This window comes from Lingula anatina, chromosome 4 (genome assembly GCF_051362555.1).
Source record: "Lingula anatina isolate TDL-2025a chromosome 4, LinAna3.0, whole genome shotgun sequence".
Classification (NCBI taxonomy): Eukaryota; Metazoa; Brachiopoda; class Lingulata; order Lingulida; family Lingulidae; genus Lingula; species Lingula anatina.
This window is the reverse complement of record NC_141770.1, coordinates 28,989,937-29,014,053: the sequence shown is the minus strand read 5'-3', so window position 1 is coordinate 29,014,053 and position 24,117 is coordinate 28,989,937. Positions and strand designations below refer to the sequence as shown.

At 36.5% G+C, this 24,117-nt stretch overlaps 2 protein-coding genes across 6 annotated transcripts; both read right to left on the bottom strand.

The window, feature by feature from the left end:
* On the bottom strand, window positions 1-6,036 carry LOC106154482 (collagen alpha-4(VI) chain-like). Its single transcript, XM_087010415.1, has 6 exons — window positions 5,904-6,036; window positions 4,969-5,529; window positions 3,982-4,002; window positions 2,737-3,297; window positions 1,811-1,831; window positions 1-1,334 (listed from the first exon to the last, which is right to left on the bottom strand). Exons 1-6 carry the CDS (start codon window positions 6,013-6,015, stop codon window positions 766-768), a joined length of 1,845 nt encoding a protein of 614 aa, XP_086866541.1. The 5' UTR covers window positions 6,016-6,036; the 3' UTR covers window positions 1-765.
* Window positions 6,037-11,802: 5,766 nt separating this feature from the next.
* On the bottom strand, window positions 11,803-23,622 carry LOC106171596 (ras-related protein Rab-2). Of its 5 annotated transcripts, none has more exons than XM_013552019.2 (8): window positions 23,469-23,622; window positions 20,389-20,460; window positions 19,877-19,944; window positions 18,132-18,214; window positions 17,605-17,697; window positions 16,963-17,074; window positions 16,583-16,651; window positions 11,803-13,979 (listed from the first exon to the last, which is right to left on the bottom strand). In XM_013552019.2, exons 1-8 carry the CDS (start codon window positions 23,512-23,514, stop codon window positions 13,881-13,883), a joined length of 642 nt encoding a protein of 213 aa, XP_013407473.1. In that variant the 5' UTR covers window positions 23,515-23,622; the 3' UTR covers window positions 11,803-13,880. The 5 variants fall into 5 exon arrangements, with proteins under 5 accessions (XP_013407473.1, XP_013407472.1, XP_013407475.1 ...); XM_013552018.2 differs by lacking the exon at window positions 16,583-16,651 and adding an exon at window positions 16,386-16,454; XM_013552020.2 differs by lacking the exon at window positions 11,803-13,979 and adding an exon at window positions 13,994-14,451.
* Window positions 23,623-24,117: the final 495 nt, after the last annotated feature.

The following is a 24,117-nucleotide window of genomic DNA, read 5'->3' as shown; positions in this document are numbered from 1 at the left end:
TTAGCCTTTTTAAATTTATTGAAATCTGAATATAAACAACACATCAGAAAAATCATAATATCGCAAAATGTGACTGCAAGACGTCGTATTCATGAAACAGAACAAAAGCCAAGTGTCTATACTAATAAATCCAGCCTCGTCTGGTCTGGTAAGACGTGTATTTCCCTACGTACGACTTGCATTACATTTCAACGATTTATTCAATTCGCAGATACTAATGCCTTCATTGATTAAACTTATTTTCTTTTTTAGATGCCACTGCTGCACCGCCAGGTAAGAGTAAAAGGGCATGGATAACAATGAAATACATTCTTGATAAAGTGTATTTCGCCACACCCTACTAATTAATCGTTGAAATAAAATGCAGCTGATAAGAATGCAATTCATTACTACATGTCTATTTGAAACTTTGTGCTAACCACCCTTAAAACAGCTGCTGTAAAACAATACTTCCCCAAACCGACATGCACCGACTTCCGTAAATCACATAATCACAGATTATGATCAAATAATGCCAACATTACTGCTAAGGGCTGCTTTCAGGCCATCATCACTGAAGATGAAGCTTACGAAGATGAAGCTTAACTTATTCACATCCCTATCAGCCCAAGTCTAGTTTTTTTAGTGTATCTACGACGTATTTAGGTGAAAAGTAAGATAAAGATTTGAGAGCTACACGTCGCAGTATTCGGCTGTCAATAAACAGATATGAGCATCCATATTTTAAGGGGTGCTAATGCGTTTATTTTCGTGCTAAGAGATAAGCTAATCACGTGCACAAGCATCCGTAGCTAACTTTGTCTCTATATTTGACAGCGCACTGAAGTCTATCACAGTAAACACATATTTGCTATCCGGGTCGGTAGCCATGGCCTTCAGCTCGGCAGTATTAACATTACTACCAACTCCAATTGCGAACACAGACGCAATATTACGCAGCATGTTTGCTTCTCTGGCGGTCGCCGCCATGTTAATAGACTGGCCGTCAGTCATGACGATGGCGATGTTCGGGACGTTCGGCCGATCGCCTTTGGCAGCTGTGAAACTACTCTTGTGGGCGGTGGAGAGGGCGAAAGCTGTGTTAGTAATACCTCTCTTCTGCTTGATCTTGTCTACGGCGGCTAGGATGGCGGCCTCGGTGTTGTGAGTGTTAAGGTTGAACTCCTGCACTGTGTTGGTTGAGTACTGCAGAACGCCGACCTTTACCGCGTTTGGTCCAATGTCGAATTTCCTCACCAAAGACTTGATGAATTGCAGTTGTTTGGCAAAGTCGGGTGTGCTGACACTACCAGATCCGTCCAAGATAAATATTATGTCTGCCTTGGCCTTGCAAACTGTAAATGTTACAAAGTTGACCATTTTTATTATAAATATGAAATTAATACATGAATTTCATCTGTTCGGTAATTATTAGATATTGAAAACGTTGACTGCAAAGATAATTCTGTTTTGGACATTGACATGTATGGATTTCAAACATATAAAATTTTTATAAGTAAAGTACAGGCCTACCCAACTACCAGACTCGGTACCAAATGATCCAGAATTCACTGGTAAATCGGGCCACACTACCCGTTTTCAAGGTGTGTATCAGATCGCATTACACAGTATCAGACGCGACACCGCTCCTGCCTAGTACGCGATGTGAAAGTGACGATTCTCAGCGGGGTTGAAAAGCATTGCATCACCACTCAAAATTTGTTCAGGGTATGATACGGTGCCGAGTCTGGTAGTTGGGTAGGCCTGAAGTAGGGAAAAATTGCGTTATCAAGAAAGTATTTCATTGTTATCCATGCCCTTTTATTCTTACCTGGCGGTGCAGCAGTAGCCTCTAAAAAAGAAAATAAGTTTAATCAATGTAGGCATAAGTATTTGCCAATTGAAGAAATCGTTGAAATAAAAAAGAAACAAATAAGAATGCAATTCATTTGTACATGTCTATATGGGACTTTGTGATAACCACCATTAAAGATGCATATAAAGTCAATTTTGCCACTAAAGCCAACCAAATGCCAGCATATAGTTTCAAGTAGTATAACTAAGAGAATTACCATAGGCATTGTATAATTTTACCTGAAAATGATGTTTAAACGGATTTTTCTGCTAGCATTCTATACTGTATGTCAATGGAGCAGAAAAGTGGTTCACGAAAGTAGGTAAAATTATTGACCAAAAATTTAAAGAAAGGAGCAGTTTAAATTTTTTTTATGGCTGATCGAGTTGATCTATTCAGTTTATCCCTTCGCATGTCGAATTTATTTGAGTCGTATAAGAAACAAGTAGAAGTGGTTAATATGTGTTAATGGGAATCCACGCTCCATTGATGCTCAGTTCGTATGTACCTTTAAAACAGCTGCTGTAAAAAATACATCCCTAAGCAGGCCGAAATATACAGACATCCGTATGCGCGAGGTAGATCAAATAATGACCATTTTACAGTTAAGGGCCGCATTCACACCGTTATAATTAACAAACAGGTAGATGTAGCTGAATTATTCACATCCATATCAGCTCAAGAATATAGTTGGTTTTTTTAGCAGTGTATCTACGACATATTTAAGTGAGAGGTAAGATAAAGCTATGACAGTTCCTGCGTCGCAGTAAACGCAGTAGTCGCCAGTCAATATACAGACAAGAGCACCCATATTTTTCATGCGTTGGTAAATATAGTATATAAACTAAAAACGGGGATACTAACGCGTTAATTTTCGTGTTAAGAAATAATAAGCTACTCACGTGCACAAGCATCCGTGGCTAACTTTGTCTCTATATTTGACAGGGCACTGAAGTCTGTCACAGTAAACACATATTTACTATCCGGGTCGTTAGCCATAGCCTTCAGCTCGGCAGTTCTGACATTTCTCCCAACTCCTATTGCGAACACAGACGCAATATTACGCAGCATGTTTGCTTCTCTGGCGGTTGCCGCCATGTTATTAGATTTGCCGTCAGTCATGACGATAACGATGTTCGGGACATTCGAACGATCGCCTTTGGCTGCCGTGAAACTGCTGGTGCGGGCGGTGGAGAGGGCAACAGCTGTTTTAGTACCACCTCTCTTCTGCTTGATCCTGTCGACGGCGGCTGAGATGGCGGCCTCGGTGTTGTGAGTGTTAAGGTTGAACTCCTGCACTGTGTTGGTTGAGTACTGCAGAACGCCGACCTTTACCGCGTTTGGTCCAATGTCGAATTTCCTCACCAAAGACTTGATGAATTGTAGTTGTTTGTCAAAGTCGGGTGTGCTGACGCTAAAAGATCCGTCCAAGATGAATATTATGTCTGCCTGGGCCTTGCAAACTGTAAATATTACAAAGTTTATCATTTTATACATTAAAAAAGCGGAAAAAAGATGATGCATTAGATAGTTTGCATGTGTTAAAACTATAAATTAGAAAGAAACCCCTTTGTGTATAATACCACAAGATACCATAGAAAGACGCTAAAAGTGCTTTGTCAAATGCGTCACTGGTACTTCACAATTGCCTTCCTGATTTCACTTAACAATTTAAAAAAGTGACACTAACTCCAATGACCTACTCAAAAGTAAAATTAAGATATCATCATAATGCAAATAACTCTGCTTGAGATGTGAAGATGATGGCATGAACTTTTATTGCAGAGAGAAGGAGAGAGAGAGAGAGAGACTGGAGGGATATAACTTTTAGAATAGAGCAAACAAATATTAGTTAAATACACATTATCAGCTGAAATCAAACTGACAGTAAACTACAGAAAGAAAATTAAATGTATATTCACATGTATACCACCGACCCAGACTGTTATTATGATAAATTAAAAGGCATTCATCTGTTCGGTGATTATTACATATTAAAAACGTCGACTGTTTGCTTTTTACAAAGATAATTCTGTTTTGGACATTGACATTTATGGATTTCAAATATATATAATTTTTATGAGTAAAGTAGGGAAAATACACGTTATCAAGAATGTATTTCATTATCCATACCCTTTTATTCTTACCTGGCGGTGCAGCAGTAGCCTCTAAAAAAGAAAATAAGTTTAATCAATGAAGACATTAGTATCTGCGAATTAAAGAAATCGATAAAATAAAAAAGAAGCAAATAAGAATAGCATTCATTTGTACATGTCTATATGGGACTTTGTTATAACCACCATTAAAAATGCATATAAAGTCAATTTTACCACAAAAACCAACCAAATGGCAGCATATAATTTCAAGTAGTATAACTAAGAGAATTACCAAAAGGCATTGTATAATTTTACCTGAAAACGATGTTTGAAGGGATTTTTCTGCTAGCATTCTAAATCTATACTGAATGTCAATGGAGCAGAAAAGTAGTTCACGAAAGTAGGTAAAACTTTTGACCAAAAATTTAAAGAAAGGAGCAGTTTAAAGCTCTTTTATGGCTGATCGAGTTGATCTATTCAGTTTATCCCTTCGCATGTCGAATTTATTTGAGTCGCATAAGAAACTAGTAGAAGTGGTTAATATGTGTTAATGGGAATCCACGCTCCACTGATGCTCGGTTCGTATGTACCTTTAAAACAGCTGCTGTAAAAAATACATCCCCAAACAGTCCGATATATATATATATATATATATATATATATATATATATATATATATATATATATATATATATATATACAGACGTCCGTATGGGCCAGGAAGATCAAATAATGACCATTTTAAAGTTATGTGCTGCTTACAAGCAATCATAATTGACAAAGAGGCAGATGTAGCTTAATTTATTCCCATTCTAGCAGCGTAAGACTAATTTTTTTTAGCAGTTTATCTACGACATATTGAGGTGAGAGGTAAGATAAAGCTATGACAGCCCTACATCGCAGTAAACGCAGTAGTCGGCTGTCAATCTACAGATATGAGCACCCATATTTTTCATGCGTTGGTAAATATAGTATATAAACTAAAAACGGGGATACTAACGCGTTAATTTTCGTGTTAAGAAATAATCAGCTACTCACGTGCACAAGCATCCGTGGCTAACTTTGTCTCTATATTTGACAGGGCACTGAAGTCTGTCACAGTAAACACATATTTGCTAGCCGGGTCGTTAGCCATGGCCTTCAGCTCGGCAGTTCTGACATTACTTCCAACTCCAATTGCGAACACAGACGCAATATTACGCAGCATGTTTGCTTCTCTGGCGGTCGCCGCCATGTTAATAGACTGGCCGTCAGTCATGACTATAGCGATGTTCGGGACGTTCGGCCGATCGCCTTTGGCAGCCGTGAAACTACTCTTGCGGGCGGTGGAGAGGGCGAAAGCTGTGTTAGTACCACCTCTCTTCTGCTTGATCTTGTCTACGGCGGCTAGGATGGCAGCCTCGGTGTTGTGAGTGTTAAGGTTGAACTCCTGCACTGTGTTGGTAGAGTACTGCAGAACGCCGACCTTTACCGCGTTTGGTCCAACGTCGAATTTCCTCACCAAAGACTTGATGAATTGTAGTTGTTTGTCAAAGTCGGGTGTGCTGACACTACCAGATCCGTCCAAGATAAATATTATGTCTGCCTTTGCCTTGCAAACTGTAAATATTATAAAGTTTATCATTTTTATTAAGAATATTAAATAAATACATTACATAATTATACATATGAAATAAATACATAAATACGTAATTACATTGGGCGGGCTCTTTTCTGAGTCCCTACTGCGATCACAAATGTGGTCAGGACTGTCAACGGTCGCCAAAGCAATTTTAATTTAAAAATCGTGCACATTGTAAAGGCGCCTGCGTCCCAGGCCCAGTCCCAATCGAGGCATATTCAAAATCCATTAATCCCAATATTTCTAAGTATGACATACATTGTAAACTTGGTCGCATGCACTAGCGCCATAGCCATGAATGTTCTAAGACAAAATTTAACCGTTATTTCTTACCAGTTTAAGTATCACTGACCTTTCGGTGCATTCATTCTCTTGATTTTTACCGAGGCGATTCCCAGTGTGTCAGCGAGAGCGGATTCCATTGACTTTTCTTGTAGCAGCGTTTTCGCCATCGTGTTCTGCATTTCCTCGCCTGTTTCGTAGAACTTCTTTTCCAATTCATCTACCTACAGCAATAAGGTAAAATGATTTAAGAGGCAGCAAAATTATTGAGTTAATAACCTTGAGGATTTTTTGATTCAGAGTAAAGCACTGTTGTGGACTAACTGTGCAAGTTTAGCATGGTCGTCATCTCAAAGGTTTGTGAGCACACCCATGATTAACGAAATAACTATGGCATAATAACCTTCGAGAAGAAAGGGGTTAACTCTACAGATTTTCAATCCATTCGGCAAAATAAATCTCCATTAATTGGTCCTTTTCACTCTGTGTAACTGAGGAAGAAGATCAGACTTAAAGTGACCTTTTTACATTTTCATCTTGGTTCGAAGCAGACAACCATTTTAGATTTGAATTATTTGTTGAAACCGTGCCAACGGGTGAACGTCATCTGCAATAGCAGTTGGTACTTTTAAATCTTTTATTTTCAACATGTTTTTTTTTAAATTCATTTGCATGGTCAATTTGATCAATATGTCCGTTATTCATATAAATTAGCATGCAAATTTATTTGATGATACATGTATTCGGTGTCTTAACAAAAATGTAAAGCCCATGCTAACATTACGAGTGCTTAGGTAATTTCAGTAACAAACATGTAAAAACGGTAAATAAATTAAAAATTAATAATATTTAAATAGCATAGGCATCGAAAAAAATTTAAATTACGGATAAAACATCGAAAATCCACGGCATATGTAAAGTAAAGGGGGCACACTGCATAAGACTGGGTTCCCATCCCTAGATCGATCTAACAGGATCGGTCCATCTCCACGGGGTTCCTTGCTAAATTGCTTTCAGCCCAAGCGGCTGGGACGCCCACTAAAGCCGCTAAACGACAGTTCCCGCTATCAGTCTCAGCAGGCGTGACAGGCATCAAAACCCCCCAAGTTAATTGCAATATTAATCGAGAATCCCCTCGGAACAGTTTGTTAATACTCGTACGAACCTTTTCTTTTGTGTTCCTATCAACGGTACCAGTGCCTGTATCCAGTGACGGTAGGCCTCTAAGAATTGGGATCTTGTTCTGCCAGCTGATAACACTGTGTCCACAAACAGAACTATGCTCAACAAGAACCAACAAGAACGACCATGTTAACAAACGTAATACTGCCATTCTTAAACTGTTTGCATCAACAAATAAGTATTGTCTAAAACGTTGGAAAGAACTGTGTGTATATGTGAAGATCTACGCACGCATTCTTTTATATAATAGTTGTGGGAGGGGTTTGATATTATATTTTAGGTACTTGTCGTAATTTCATTGGGTGGCGTTGAACACGTGATAGAAAGTGGGCGTTACCTACATTATCTTCACTGTAACTTAGATGTAATTTCCAGTTACTTCTGAAACTCAGGGTGTGAAGCGGAGATGAACTTAATTATTTACTTAATTCATAGTATGACAAGGTGGCATTGGGTTATTTTATTCCAAAATAATAGAAATAGAAAGTAAAGATGTTTATCTTACATGCCCTAATTTTTGTTGTAGCCAGACAGTTACTACATGGATTTGTAAAAAAAAAAATAATAATAATAAAAAAAAATAAAATAAAAAAAAACATCTGCATGGCACACACACACACACACACACACACAAAAAAAAAAAAAAAAAAGATATCCATCGTTTGTTTGCTTTCAGTCATGAAATATGAGATAGGTCGTCCACTCGGACGTCGTAGCCTGTCACCCTGAATTCTAGCGGTCAGCGGAAACTCTATTGCCAGCGTGTTTCTGTTCCCGATGACTACATGTAGGTATTCTCTCCTCTCCACTGTCAGACTGAGTATGTTTTTCTTCTTAGTCACGACCAAGAGCAAGCTGTCACGATTTTTATGCTATTGCAAGAGATAATGCAAGCCGAAGACAATATCAGCCTTTAACAAGCCTGAAAAAAAAAAAAAAAAAAAAAAACTAACGCTTTGTGAAACTGTGTATCTTAAAATAATGTTAAGAACACGAAAACGCCGACTCCTGTCATGGAACGGGAAGTACACCATTTCAGTAACCGACCAAGAATCACACTTAAAAACTCAGGCCTCCCAAACAGTCACGGCGCATAACCACGAAACCTCAAAAACACGACCAGGCCACTGTACACAATGGCAAGATGCCCGTCTCAACTCGCTAGGCAACCCCTGATTATATACCACATCTGCAAACACCAAAAGTACCGCAGATCGGCAATAAATGCCCGAAGGTATTATAACAGTCTCTTGTGTAGTGAAATATTGGTGTCAACGTCACACATGGTTGTATAACCATAATTGTGAAACCAAAGATTTGGTTCCAGTGGGTCTTCACGATGCAGACACTTTCATAGCAAAGAAGCAAATTTTTTCTGAAGTTTCACTAAATTGCTCACTTAAACCAAGGTAAAACAGACAAAAATTTGTCGAAAAAAATAAGGATAAAATGATGTCAATATATCAATTTTGGAACAAAATGTTTTTCCCATTTGGATTTCATATTTAAATTCAATAGTTCACTATGAGTGAATCTTTTCTACTTTTGGCGGTATTATGGCAAATCCATTTGCAGAGCATTTCATGGTGGGAAGTAGGTCAAAGGTCCAATCAAAGATCACATTGAGATTCTCAATATATGCTTTTTTCTCAAGTTCATTACTTTCTCAAGTAAATTAACACAACTGTGAATCTTTGCTGGTTTCAGAGATATAACGGGCGAGACATTTGGTAAATCTTACTACACCTGTCGGGAAAATGACGGCCACCTTGGATTTTCTCAAAATTCCTAAGGATGTACACAGATACTATCACAATATTATGGGGCAAACTGAGAAACAGACCAAATTTGGTAATGAAAGCTCTGTCATGGCTGCTGCTCGTGAAATTATACATATTGAACTTAGTAGCTGAAAGAATACGGCTCGAAGTTTTACTAAAGAAAAAAAACAAGGCAGCAAAGCTGTCAAATGTACAGACAAAAAACAGGAAATAACTATGCACAAAATAGGCTACTGTCAATTCTGATGCAAAAATACATTATATCAAACTGCAAATTCAACATCAAATTTTAATTATCCTCAACAGGTAATACCAATGTAATTAAAATATGTGACAAGTTTACACTTTGAAAATGTATAACTTCCAGAAAAAGAAGTTCCTTAGACTGCTTTTCCAACTCAGACTGCATTTTAGTCCAGTATTTCTTTTTTGAAAGTTTGGCAATCATAAGTAACATGGTTTTCCCATAATGGTCATCATGGCAGCAGCACCCAAAATTGTGTTTTCTTCTATTCTGATGCAATATTACATAATGGTTAACAGCATAATAACTCAATTTTAATAATAAAATATACGTATCATGGATTTTCAGAAAATGTGACTAGCATGGGTCTTCAAGCCCGTGGAACTTCAAAGTCACACCTTGAAAATGCCAATATGTGAAAAATTAAATTTTCACAAAATAACTGTTTAACTGGCAGCAAGAATTACCAAACAGACTGTATTTCCTATTGAAGCTGTATTTTAGTCCCATGTTTCTTTCCTGTAAGTTTGAGAACAGTAAATGACATGGTTTTTCTTAAATGGTCATCATGGGAGCAGTGCCCAAAATAGTTTTTTTTTTCAAATTTTGATGCAATATTACATAATGTTTAACAGCATAATGACCATCAACTTTAATAATAAAATATTAGTATTATGGATATTCAGAAAATGTGACTAGCAAAGGTCTTCAGGCCCATGGAACTTCAAAGTCACAACTTGAAAATGCCAAAATGTAAACGAGACAGCACTGTTCTGAAATGTTTTTTTTTTCCATTTTTAACAATTTTTAACATAAAACAAAATTATCAGTTTTCTGCCGTTTTTATATGATAAACTAAGAAAATTGATGAGATGGGAAAAATATCAACAGAGCAGTGTTAAATGTCCAATCTCTTCCATTCTGAGATTCTGAACATAGTGAATGATTGAATCTGACAAACTGCAATGATATGAGTTTATTTCCATTTTTGAAACTTTATTACACAATACACGATAACAAGTTTACCATCATTTTTACATAATCAACTAATAATGTTGTAAAATTGCAGGAAATGCCAAACAAACACTTTTACCTATCTTATTAGTTCAATAATGAAACTGTTTACATGCCTAAGAATTAAATCTGAGGAAATGTGAAAAAACTGCATTTCTTTAAAATAATGGCCCGATTATGCTGATTTTTTAACTCAACCTGCGTTTTAGCAGGAATGACAACTCCTGTGAGTTTAATGACAATTGGCCTATCTGTTTTTCTTATATTGTGTTTACAGTGTTGCATATATGCTGAAAAGTGAAAAAAAAAGCATAACTACTAAAATAGTGGCCCGATCATGCCGATTTTCGAACTTGACCTGCATTTTATGAATATTCATCAGCTCTGTAAATATACAGCCAAAAAGTAAAACTGCCTTCCACTTATCGTGTTTACAATGAAAGTGCATGGCGCCGGCGACAGCGACAGTGACGGCCACGATGGCGACGACAGACGCAGGTGATGGCAATATGTACAGACACATCTGTACATATTAACTGTACTGTTTGAGAACAGTAAGTGACATGGTTTTTCTTATATGGTCATCATGGGAGCAGTGCCCAAAATAGGTTTTTTTCAAATTTTGATGCAATATTACATAATGTTTAACAGCATAATGATCATCAATTTTTAATAATAAAATATTAGTATCATGGACAAATAGTAAACGTGACTAACAAAGGTTTTTAGGCCGATGGAACTTCAAAGTCACACCTTCAAAATGCCAAAATGTAAACAAGACTGCACTGTTCTGAAATGGGTTTATTTCCATTTTTAACACTTTTTTAACATAAAACAAAATTAATAGGTTACTGCCATTTTTATAAGATCAACTAAGAAAATTGATGAGATGTGAAAAATATCAATAGAACAGTGTTAAATGTCCAATTTCTTCCATTCTGAGATTCTGAACATAGTGAATGATTGAATCTGACAAACTGCAATGATATGAGTTTATTTCCATTTTTGACACTTTATTATACAATACACGATAACAAGTTTACCATCATTTTTACATAATCAACTAACAATGTTGTAAAGATGCAGGAAATGTCAAACAAACACTTTTACGTATCTTATTACTTAAATAATAAGGCTATTAACATGCCTAAGAATTAAATCTGAGGAAATCTGAGGAAATGTGAAAAACAGCATAACTTCTAAAATAATGCCCCGATTATGCTGATTTTCGAACTTGACCTGTGTTTTAGTAAGATTGATTATTCCTGTGAGTGTCATGACAACAGGCCTAACGGTTTTCCTTAAAATGTGTTTACAAGGTTGCATATATGCTGAAAAGTGAAAAAACAGCATAACTTCTACAATAATGGCCCGATCATGCTGATTTTCGAACTTGACCTGCGTTTTATGAATATTCATCAGCTCTGTAAATATAAAGCCAAAAAGTAAAACTGCCTTCCACTTATCGTGTTTACAAGGAAAGTGCACGGCGACGGCATCGGCATCGGCATCGCCATCGGCGACGGCGACGACAGACGCAGGTGATGGCAATATGTACAGACACATCTGTGTCTGTACATAAAAATGTCCCATTTGACTTTGAAATATATTCCAATTAACAAATCAAAGGTCTTAGACCCAAGTTTGAAGAAATTAATTAAAATAATTCACACAATAATAATAATAATAATAATAATAATAGAGGAGGAAAAGCTTGTATGACGAATGGAGTAAAGGAAGACAACACCTTTTTGGAACTAAATATAGCCATTTCACTTTTATTGTGTTTTAATTCATTTTTTTCTGCATATCAACCCTATACAATAAAATACTATACACACCATAGAAGAGAACATAAAGAACACAACACCAATGTACATAAAGTACCAGACTTTGGACAATGTTACATATTAGTGTTACTTTACATTGCTATGTTCATTTGCCTCAAAAATACCAAGAAAGCAAAGATCTTGACATTCTTCCTATAATTATTCATGGCAATTATCTGGGAGTCGATAACTTGACAATAATACAAAATATTTGTTTATTATTACAAAATGTAATTTGCCAAAGATGGTTAATATTAAATGCTTAGTACACTATGTCATCTTATATTTAACAGTAAAGACTTAAACAAAGCACCTTTAGATAGAAACAGAGAGAGTCATTTGCTACGTAAGTATAATTTGCGTTCAACACTGAGCAATACATACATTGCAGTGGACACAGTACTGGCAATGGATAACACTCAAAATTTTCTCCTTGCCAAAACCTCACACAAATAATTTCAATAAAGAGGAAAAAAATTGGATTTCATTTACTGCAAGAGAGAGGGGGAGAGAAAGAGAAAGAGAGACCCATTTACATATGTGACACAAAATAGAAATCAACCGAGATAGCCTAAAATGGGGCGGTGGTCCTGTCCTGTGGATGAATCATGTCAGCTGAGATCAGCTGTTACACTGCATGCTATTCTGCCATTTTAACTGCTCCCACTCTCATCCAAAGTCCTCTAAATCTTGCTCGACTTCACACAAAGCTGTGAGACTATGGGCTATCTTGGGTGATTCCAATTACAATTTATAGCATCAACTTCTCAATTTACTTTTCCATCATTTTCTTATTCTACAAAGAAACAACAAGCTACTACAAAAGATCTCTATTTTCATCTAACAGAAAAAAGAGAGAGCACGAGAGAACATTCACAGCACTAATTTAGGCTTTTCTAGCCATCCTTTTTTTCTGCTCTGAGTAATAAACAGAATAAGTACTCAACAACTCGCTAATTGTTTACCTTTAAATCCCTCAAGTAAGCAGTCAAGTTTTTATGGTCCTAGGTGCCGGTCAGCTGAATATTAATCCACAGTAGTCTGTTAAAATAAGTATTACCCCGAAACTGAAACTATTTATTTCTTGATCAGGGGTTTCCTCAAGATTTAAGGTACAGGGAGTCCAAAATGTGAATTTGTAGCTGGGTCTTTTATTTACACGTATATTCCAAACCCAACTTACCAACCAACCCAAAAAGTTTGTGAGCCACCCAGCTGTCTTTGGAAATAAAAGTAGTCTTTGAAGGCCTAATAACTGTCCAAATGGTTTAAATGTTTAGACCAATTTTACAAACTAAAGTTATTTAGCAAAACCTGCTCCTGGGCAGTACCATATTATATTACCAGCCATGAATGTACCATGAATGTTCCACCAACAAGGGTTACTATTATCATATAACATAAAGCTAGATACATGCTTAAGATAAACCTCACAATCTTCTTCTTATGTGGCAATGAAAAATAATTTACACGTCCATGATTGCACGTAAGTTCTTCTTCATCTTCTCCTTGGCAATGTTTTGTCATATAAAGAGCAACTTTGGCCAACGCTAGTAGGTGGCTTTAGGCATAACTATACAGTTGATAGTATTTCTAAAATGAGGTTTTTATTCAAAATTTGTTTAATTGTCATTATTTCTAAACTTTTTCTATACCCTCCTTTTGGGAGTGGGGGTTGGGGATGGTAAATTGTCTTCAGCAATTGTAACTCACATTACAACTGACATTTTGTTGTAAGAAGAAATATTCAAAATCCAGAATTTACATTCCTCCATCATATTTTGATCTGTAATAACTGGTATGTCTTCCAAAAATTTTTATCAATAATTTCTTTTCTTTCATCCTTAGTTCTGAATGCCCTCACAGTAACCCTTATGCAGCTTCTCCATCAACTGTAATGTATGCCTGTTGTTCTGCACATTCAGGGGCACGGCAGCTTACTGCAGTCACAGTTTTGACATCTTTTAGAAAAACAAAACATCTTCAGTTCTTTTCACTTAACAGCAGCCACCGCCTTGGTTTCCACCACTGCCTCCAGATGGCGCTCCACTCGGACTTGATGGGGAATGCTGGGGTCCTAGCTTGATACCATTACTCTGGATTAAAAATGATAGGAAGTAGGGTAAATTAACTGCTGTATTCCTGCAAATGACCTTGACATTTCTTACAAACAACCTTGACATTTTCTGCAAACGGCCTTGACATTTTCTAAAAATGACCTTAACATTTCTTCATTTCGTGTGCAGATGTCACTGAAAAATGATGATGCAATGCCACAGGGGAGAAGGAAGAGCAGATCACAGTGATGACATCCACATAAATCTTGTCAGTGATGAGGCAAAGTTGCCCAAAGTAAAATTGTACCAAGGCTGCTGAAAAACAGATTTAGAAAGTGCAGGTTGCAACCAAGGCATGAAGTTTCCAATATTTTCCATTTTTTTGAAGAGATAAGCTGATCATGTTTGCTAATCCTCAACAACATCCGCCATCTTGTTTCCCGGTGGCCCCTCCAGCTGCCATACTAGGATTGCTGGGAGAATGTTGCGGACCAAGTTTGATCCCGTTGGCCTGAAAGGCAACACATCCATTACTATTATCCTGCACACTAGATTACCAATGCTCAGTTATAAATATAGTCCTGCAATAAAACTAACTTTTAACTTTTGAAAAATAGTGAAAACAATTTGTGGGACCATCCCTAATGGAGATTCTAAATATACTCTACTTTTCTTCCTGAAAAAAAAAAAAAAAAAAAAAAACAATTGATTCAAGCTCCATGTAAAAACAAAGTTTGAACAGCTCATTAAAAGGTGGCCATTACTGGTATTGACTCGAACTATTACAGAATTCACTTAGATGATAATAATAATATCACAATCTACATATTTATAAAACTGTCTACATGAAATCAAGACATGTCTTCTAATACAGTAATCACTCAAAGATTTCAAAAGCCTCACTTTTTATAATCGTATTGTAAGTTTTCAAGATCAGCTGGTTATAACAAATTACTTCTCGACTCAATCCTAACCAACTTTCCCAAACTTTACAAACATTTTATGTTATTAATAAAACAATTTTCAGGAAAATCATCAATTCATGTTGTTTAAATTTATTGAGCAATCACTGTACTGAAGTATGAATAACACACAACATAACAACTATTTCTATATATATATTGGAAAACAAAACAATCAAGCTTGCAGGAAACAATATAGAATTCTAGGGGAAAAAACAATAGAAATATTAAAATGTTAGTGAGCAGTGCTGCCAAGCATTTGGGAATCCCTGGACTCTAAGGGAGTTATTGTTACAAACTGGAATCAATCACTTACAAAGGTATAAACTGGGGTGTGTTTTAAGTATCAGTAAAGAGAAAACAATGGTAAGAAACTTTTAAATCTTTATCCTAAAATATGCAAAAAACATTTATAAAATCAAGACCAGCATCAAGCAGTAGTTCCAGAAAAATGGCTTACCATCCCATTGAGCAATTTCTCTGTAATTTCCAAGTTCATTGCAAACAGTAAAACCGGAATTACGTGGGGGAGGGGAGGGGTGAAGGTTTGGGTTGTGATTGGGGGGGAGGGGGGGGGGTGTAGATTGAGGTGGTGGTGGTGGGGGGGGTGTAGATTGAGGTTGTGGTGGTGGTGAGGGACTTCCATTGGGTTGTCTTGAACCAGCACTATGGGTCAGCTTAAAACAAGGGTTACTTGGCATATTACATGTTAATTGCCCTTCAGGCTAGTAAGGAACCAAGCAGTAATGAATCACAGTTTTCAGGCATTACAATAAGTCACAGTAAGACAAAACACAGCAGGAACATAAGCACAGTTGGTAGCTTACTTATTGAACAGAACAGAAACAGCTCACTTAAACTGGGGTTACTACAGTAGCACTAGCATGAAGATTATTATGTAGCATCTGGAGGAAAAACAAATATTCATCAGTTTTGTTTCTTGTCCAATCTAAAAAGACAACACCTTAACAGATGCTTTATGCAGTTCAAGAATAATTGATGAAGGTACTTTGTAAAGCAGGCTTACACCAATGCAATGAGGGTTCAAAGTTATCAGAATATCAAAATGGAGCGGAAATTTTAGGCAGACTGAAGCAGGGAGGTGGGGCAATTCAACATGCAAAAGACAAAATCTTTAATAAATCAAACAATACTTTTGATACTGGTTTTTGGGATCAAGTAAGAATGAAACAATACATAAAAATTTCTACCTAGAAAGATTCAGATTACAAAATGGATGCCCAATCAGTGCCTGGTAATGCGACACAGCTGACAAATTGAAAGTTTTCCCTCGAGTCCAAAGACAAGACATTTAAGAAGATGAATTTCTTTCTTTCTTTCTTTTACTTTATTCATTGAGGTGAATGAAAGTAACAGTACCTTTTTTTGTATCAGTTTTCTCAGAAATGCAAAAAAAGAAAAAAAAATTTGCCCAACGATTGCCCTCCGCCTGTGATTATGAACCAACTTAAGCGCTACCCACCTCGTTATTTATATCAAATACACCGTCCTGGATCTTCTGATAGATCTCTTTTGCTGTGTTAATGAAGGCCTAGAAAAGCACAAGGTGACAACAAAAGAAAGAAAAGTAAGAAACACAAATCACAGAGAAGTACGTCTACAGTGCAGGTCTACTAACGCCACCTATATATGGGCAGGGCTGGCTGCCGCTGCTTTTACCTCATTGTTAATATCGAGAACACCCTCCTGGACCTTCTCGTAGATGGCTTTGGCAGTATTGATAAAAGCCTGAAATTGTACCATATATATAACAGTGTCTTGAGGAGAGCATCTCCTGTAAAATACCCCGTATTGAAACAGTCACCTTATCTATTTAACATGTATTAAAAAAATGTTATGCATCTCTCTTTCTCTCTCTTTCATTAACTAGTGGATTGAAATACTTTTAACCAGGGCTGCCCCCTTCTATGGTATGATCTTATAACATTACCAAATAACAAATTTATTTTATGAATTTGTATCATATAAATATAATATTTGCCATAGTCTAACTAATCAGAACAACTTTCACAACCCCCCTATATAGTTCATGCCCCTACCTCTTCTACATTGGCTGCTGTCTTGGCTGATGTCTCCATAAAGATCAGACCATGCTCTCTGGCAAATGCTTCTCCTTCTTCCTTCTTCACATCTCTTCTGGCTTCTAAGTCACTAAGAACAATCAAGACAATCATTTACACATCATCACTTGTGTAATTTCCTGCAAAAAAATAGCCACAGACTGATGACCAAATTGTACGGAGAGACAGCTGGTGTTGGATAGTCCTCTGTGCAATAGTAAACTGTCAATTATTTTTCCTTTTATTTTGGCATTTCAGTTTTCTTACAAAGCTTCCTTTAAGGCTGTATTCCCAGAGCTTTTAGATCAATCTATCCCCGAGGGGATTCTCACCAAATTACTGTCAGATAATCTGGCTTAAATGACCGTCCCGCCTACTACAAGCTGTAAGGGGGTAATTAACTTTCGAGTCCGCTTGGCTGACAGCTATTTAGCGTGAACCCCCAGGGAGTTAGGTGGATCTAAAGTAGATGGATCTAATCTCTGGAAATGGGGTCTAAAACTTGTACACCCTTGACTGCAACGTGTGTGTAGACTCCACCCCCCTAATAATATAAATAAATAAATAAATGAAAGTTCATAAAGTTAACATGAAATGTCCTACTGGTGCCCATGCCTTTACCTCTTGTTTCCAATCAACATGATGACCATGTTGGAGCTGGAGTGCTGCCTGGCATCTTCCAGCCAAGTTGTCAGGTGGTTGAATGTGTCTCGCCTGTAAGTACACAACAAGGTATGTATACAAAACATAAGGCATTAAATATGTGATATACACATGGCATCTTCCAGTCAAATTGTCAGGTGGTTGAATGTGTCTCGCCTGCAAGTAACGACAGGGTACACTGAACATGTGGTAAAAATTGAAGAGAGAATAATAACAGCATTACATTCATATCTTATATAATGTTTGTATGATATGTTCTAAGCATCTTTGTATGCCTGAAGCATATATAAGGAGAGATTAACTACTACTGACTTCACAAGTTATAATCCTAAAACACACCTTGTGATGTAATACATGCATGAGGTCAAAAATGCCCTGTAATACCATTCACTTACAATACCATAGCAACTTTGTGATGTCACACACACCTTATGATGTCATACACTCCTTGTGATGTCACAGACACGATGTGATGTCATACATACCTTGTGATGTCATAGACTAAAAGTGCCCCTGCTGCACCCCGGTAGTAAGATCTTGTGATGGACCTAAAAGACTCCTGTCCAGCCTGGAAACATAATATTATACACCTTATACACCTTATAACATATTATATACACATATTATACACCTTATAACTGGTGCATGAAGGAAATGTGTGTTAATTTTATAATTATGTTACCAACAAATAGTTGGTGTTAATTTTGATTACTAAGTAAAGAGAATTTCCTTTCGTTTTTTTTATCACATCATAAAAAAAATAGAAACTCCCCGATACTGTGTCATATATGAAGGGTAAAGAAGAAAAATCTCAGCCACGACTAGCCAATAAATGTCACTGCGACCTAAAAAACACATCTCACTTCTCAATCTGATAAACATCTAACTCTGCCCTTTCTTTTAATCCAATTAGCACAAGAATATTTTATTACTGCAAAGGCAGCATTCTGAGTGCTATTTCAAGTTAGATGAAGAGATGTTTTGTTGAAAGTGAAAGGAAGAGATTGATCACCCAGCAGGCTGAAGGCCAACCACCGGCTCAGAAAGCCAAGAGAACTGTCAGGAAGCACAATGAATATTACTAAAATATTTCAAGTGCTCTGGAGAAAAGGCCCTTTTAGACCATGCTAGAAAAATATCTTGTTGGACCAGAAACAGGGTAAAATCTTAAAGCAGCACTTGTAAAAAAAAAAAACTTGTGATTTGATTACATGATGTGTGTCTGGATCAATACATTGCCTAGGAATGCCAAGAGGGTGATAAAAACTGCTTGCAGGAAATATAATTTAACATATTCACGTAAATACATTCTCGGTGAAAATTAACTGCTTATTTATTTTAGATGAAAATAAAATAATAAATATGGTGTTTGGGAAAGACTTGGTCGCAGAATATAATGCAGTCTGGTCTAAGGGCACTGAAATTTGTTCATGACTGAAACAGTGGAAAACAAGGACTCACAATTATGCAATGAATCCAGAGGCAAACATCTACCATTACAATACTTACTGACCCCTCCCCCTTTTTCTTTTGACTGAAGGACCCCAGCAAAAAACCTTCATACAATTATTACCAAACTCCCTTTTGACAAGAATTATTCTTTTTTGAATTATCCCAAAGGGAACACCCTGCCCTACTATGTGGTACTAAACCATAATGTAAACACTATATTACGTCTGAATAATGCACTAGTGAGTAGTTTGCCCATAACCCAGTTAATATACTTCTAGAGTAATCTCCATAGTGATATAATTCAGTATATGTTCAAAACTGTGGGTAATCAGTGTGAGCTAAGGGAGTATTGATTCTCTGTGTATGTGAGTTGTGATAGAACGCTACAACAGACCTATAATAACATGGCTTTCCATGTCAAACCAGATGGAGTGGATGAAATAGTTGAACTTTAATCAATGGCTCTACCTATTACAGGTTGGAGAAGATATGTTTGTGAGACATAAAGAGAATGCAAAAATTAAATAAATAAATTCAATGCAACAACACAACACAATACAGTTAAATTGAAAACTATACAATACAATATCATTTCTACATGTGAAAAAAAAACTTTATGAGCTCTGTAAAAAAAATTCAGCAGCGGACAAATCTTGCCCAGGAAACGGATATTCACCTACGGCATTGCAACAATAAATGACAGCCTCTTAATAATTATGTCTCATTATTCATATGCAACACAGAATTGAGAAAAGAGAAGATTTCTGCATTCACTTACTGTGTCCCAGATCTGTAATTTGATCTGCTTGCCATCAATTGTGATCATACGAGCTCCAAACTCTACACCTAGAATGAGATAAAGAGAAGGTTAACTTACAAGAACCTTTGATAATTTTTATATTTTACTTGCAACAATAACAAAAACTCAAATGTCATAAGCAAAACAAGAATTCATATAACCTTTTATAATGCTTATCTACATCTGTCAACTTTACAGTAAACACACTAAGTCCAAGCCCCATTTCACACACACACACACACAAAAAAAAAAAATAAATAAATAATACCAGTAATATATAAATAAATAAATAAATAAATAAATAAATAAATAAAAAATAAAATAAAAATAAAATTAAATAAATAAATAAATTTTACCAGTCCTGTGATCAAGGCCCTTTGATGAAAGTCATAAATGTCAAATCTCACCAGGAGAAGAAATGTGTAGTCTCATTAGGGAAGATTCACTTTTTTATCATCATAACACAAGATACAATGAAGAAATAAACTCACCTATAGTTAAGTCATGGACCGGTTGAAATCTCTTATCTGTAAACTGCAGTAGTAAACAGGATTTGCCTACACCTGGTGAAAGAGAAAACACACATCAGATATGTGCAGAAATAACTTCATCTGTATGGAAAACTGATGAAGGATCTTGCATTTTTCCCCCCACAAACTCCTCAATTAAGTTTTTTTAATGCCTGTATCTGTCAAACACAAGCATGACACAAAGATGGCACTAGTATTAACAAAGGCAAAGTTTAGCTTTATACATGCTGCAGATTTTGGGGGAGGGGGGAGGAAGAAAATATTAGATCTTGTATGTACATCAAGTAGTAGAGATATTTATTCACTGGGGTCATAATAGGATTAGGTTTCTCTAAGAACAGCTTCATCATTTTGTGAGATGAAAATTATACACAACATATTAGATTCACCAGGTGTCAGTGAAGTGTATATTATATATGTTATATACCGGTGAAAAGATGAGTGGATGTTACAATTGTCTCACTGACCCGTGGTGCATCTGTGTCCAGAGCAAGACCCCAGCCTGTTGTAGCATGCATTCATGTGTGTTGTGCATTTTGCAAGATTCCTCATGGTACAAAACTATGATAAATTCCATGGTATAACACCATATGATAAATTATTTTTTTCCTCCAATCCAATTCTAATACTTTCAGTATGTGGCTATAACTGACTTAACACAAGAGAGAACTCAGACTGATGGACATACCAGGAGATAACATGTCAGTCGTTTATGACATTAAATTGTGCTTGTACACAATGATGATAAATGGGGCACTGTTTTGACATATAGATCTTCACTTCTATCAACACTTCTATCAGGCTCATTCCCCTGTAGCATCCCCCCTCCCCCTCCCCAATCTTTCCAATCTTATACAAAAATATTTCATTGCATCACAATCAAACAATTAAGTAAGAAACTGGACCTCATCATGCCTTACACCCTACTTTAACTCCAGTGTGATAACTCAGGAATATGCCCCCCTCCCCCATAGTATTAAGTCAGAACCAACACGTGAGTATGTATGCCTGTGTGAGAGAGAAATAAGCGTGGGGTAAAAAAAGAAGTATTGTATACTGTAATTAACATTTCCTAAGTTCAATTAAAAAAAAAAAAAAAAGTCAGAACCATCACTGGACAGCAAGGTACACGTGTGTCGTCAATGTCTGCTAACACTCCTGGGCGTCACATACACCTAACTGGCAAACCTTTCAACTCTCCAGTTAAACATATAACTTGTTATATAAAAATATCTGAGAAACATCATATAAGATAACCATATCCCTAATATAAACAGAGTCTGAGATAATCACTACCAATGGAGTAAACACAGATTTAAATGGCTATTGTGTAGTCATAATAGCACTCGGCATAGGAGCTATTACCACATTTAAACATAACAGGTACTTATCATATCTTTGAAATTATATTGTAGTCTATTGTGACCTTATTGTAGTCTAGTATCATCTTATTGTATATAGATTAAATGTCTCAGCCCAAATACACCTGAATACATGTGTTTATCATAACTCAGATGTTATATTTTCATTAAACAGACCATTTTTAAACAGAACGTTTTTTTCCTCTAAGTCTTTGACCTCAATAAGCATATAATATATGCAAACCACCCACATATGATAGATACTTCGCTATCATTATTACACCAAGTACTTATAAATAAATTCAACGACTATTTTACTCTCTGACCTAGATAAATAATATAAATCATTGTAGCATGATGTTTAACAGGCCGCCTACACATGGTGTAATATGTGAATTTCATATGAAGAGAAAATATACAATACATGCTACAAGAGGTTTGATCAATAGAATACACAGGTCTAACATATCTACAGGCTCTACTAACTGCAAACCAATGGACTGTAATAAATCAACTCTATTCTACAGCCGTATAATCATATTGTTCTGTTACAACTGGAACTGAATTAGCCATGTAATGTAGATATCCATATAGATTAACAGGAGGTGGATACCTATCACATAACACAAGGCCATCTGGTTAGTATATATATACAAGTTCTATGTTTTGGTAACCTTACAACATGGTTGGTTCAGCATGGGATAGAAATTTATGACTCCATAGGCACTGGTCTATGATATTCTGGAAATCTACAGACATCTTTCTCTTAGACCTAAATTTCTGTGATCGAAGTGGGAAGGGGGGTGAGGAAGAATGACGGCATGCTCCCATCCCCCCCCCAATACCTGGTAAAATTGGGGAAAAGGGTATTGTTTTCTATATTCTGCCATAATTTGGGCACTAATATTGTTGTATATATTCTGATTTAAGTTCTTGGACAACTCGGCCATGTGAAAATGAAATGACAACGCTAAACATAATAATCAAACTTTTTTTCAGACCAAGTTGGATTATCACAGAAATGTGTATGTCGTACAGGGTTAAGCCAGTGGAAACAAGGATAGAAGCTTGTACAATATTATAACAACAAGGAGATGGTAGTCATCCCTTTAATGACAATATTGGGTTGACCAGTGAGTAGGCATCTAGGTCATTAAATGATCATCATCTAGCTGTCATTCTAAACAGGTATAGTTAAAAGACATTAGTTAATTTGAGCATTGGGCATAAGCAAGACGACTTTTGTTATTGACAGTGACTTATTGAACTGAAGCATTCTGTTTTATCAATCTACAAAACGTTCAAATGTAATGTTGAAGTTTTTTGCACAATGTGCATGAAAATGTGATAAAGTAAAGATCTAAAAATAGACGCGAGAGACCCAAAATAAAGTACACACACACTCCTTAATGTGGTTCTTTTTGTAGTGTATTCCATTGAAATTAAGTATTTTTTGTCTTTACAGTATAATTTTCAAGCATAGCACGAACAAAGCTCTTTGTCTTAAGTTACACACCTGTGAACTTGGAAAAACACAAGAAATCAATTTTCGACGCCATTTTCACTGCTTATATCCACAGTGGCAATGTGTCAAATCCCCGTTTTCTTAATTCTGCGTCAAAATTAATAACATATAATCTAATTTCCTAGAATATATCTCAAAACACACACAAGGCTTACCTGTATCTCCGATAATAATATATTTAAATAGATATGCGTATGACATTGTGAATGTTTTGGGAATGCTACAGATCTTCAACGCAAAGTTTCTCCTGTGGATGACGTCACTTAACACTATCACGCATGCTCAATAGCTTACGGAAGTGATTTGGCTGCGCGTGACTGCTGGTGACTGATAATGCATAAAGTCCAGTATAAACAATATAACTCTAGAAGGAAAAGATTGAAGAAAATTAATACGTTGCATGCAGCAACTTAATTGCTCTGAAATCGAGGAGGAGGGGGGGGGGGGGCATGCCATTGAGAATGTTTGATACATACTGTACTTGTAGTATCAATATGGCCCGAAGTTTCGATAGTCCGAATTAGTGCATGAATAACGTGTACTGGCAATAGACATTAAAAGTTCAGCTGAGGCGCGTTCATACGTTTTTTGGACCAATAAACCTAGCTTCGGAGACATCCCCGTTGAGCAGTATATACATGTATTCTATAGTAAACCAGTGGCTTACACCCCATTTCCATAGATTAGGCCTAGATCGACCTACTTTAGATCGACCTAACTCCCTGGGGTTCACGCTAAATAGCTGTCAGCGGACACGAAAGTTAATTACCCCCTACAGCTTGTAGTAGGCGGGACGGACATCTA

Coding starts and splice junctions, on each gene's coding strand:
- LOC106171596 (XM_013552019.2), bottom strand. CDS start 23,514: ATGTCATACGCATATCTATTTAAATATATTATTATCGGAGATACAG. Junction 20,461..23,468: donor TATTATTATCGGAGATACAG/GTAAGCCTTGTG, acceptor CTCTTTCACCAG/GTGTAGGCAAATCCTGTTTA. Junction 18,215..19,876: donor AATTACAGATCTGGGACACA/GTAAGTGAATGC, acceptor TTATGTTTCCAG/GCTGGACAGGAGTCTTTTAG.
- LOC106154482 (XM_087010415.1), bottom strand. CDS start 6,015: ATGCAGAACACGATGGCGAAAACGCTGCTACAAGAAAAGTCAATGGAA. Junction 4,003..4,968: donor AGCCACGGATGCTTGTGCAC/GTGAGTAGCTGA, acceptor TTTCTTTTTTAG/AGGCTACTGCTGCACCGCCA. Junction 1,832..2,736: donor AGCCACGGATGCTTGTGCAC/GTGAGTAGCTTA, acceptor TTTCTTTTTTAG/AGGCTACTGCTGCACCGCCA.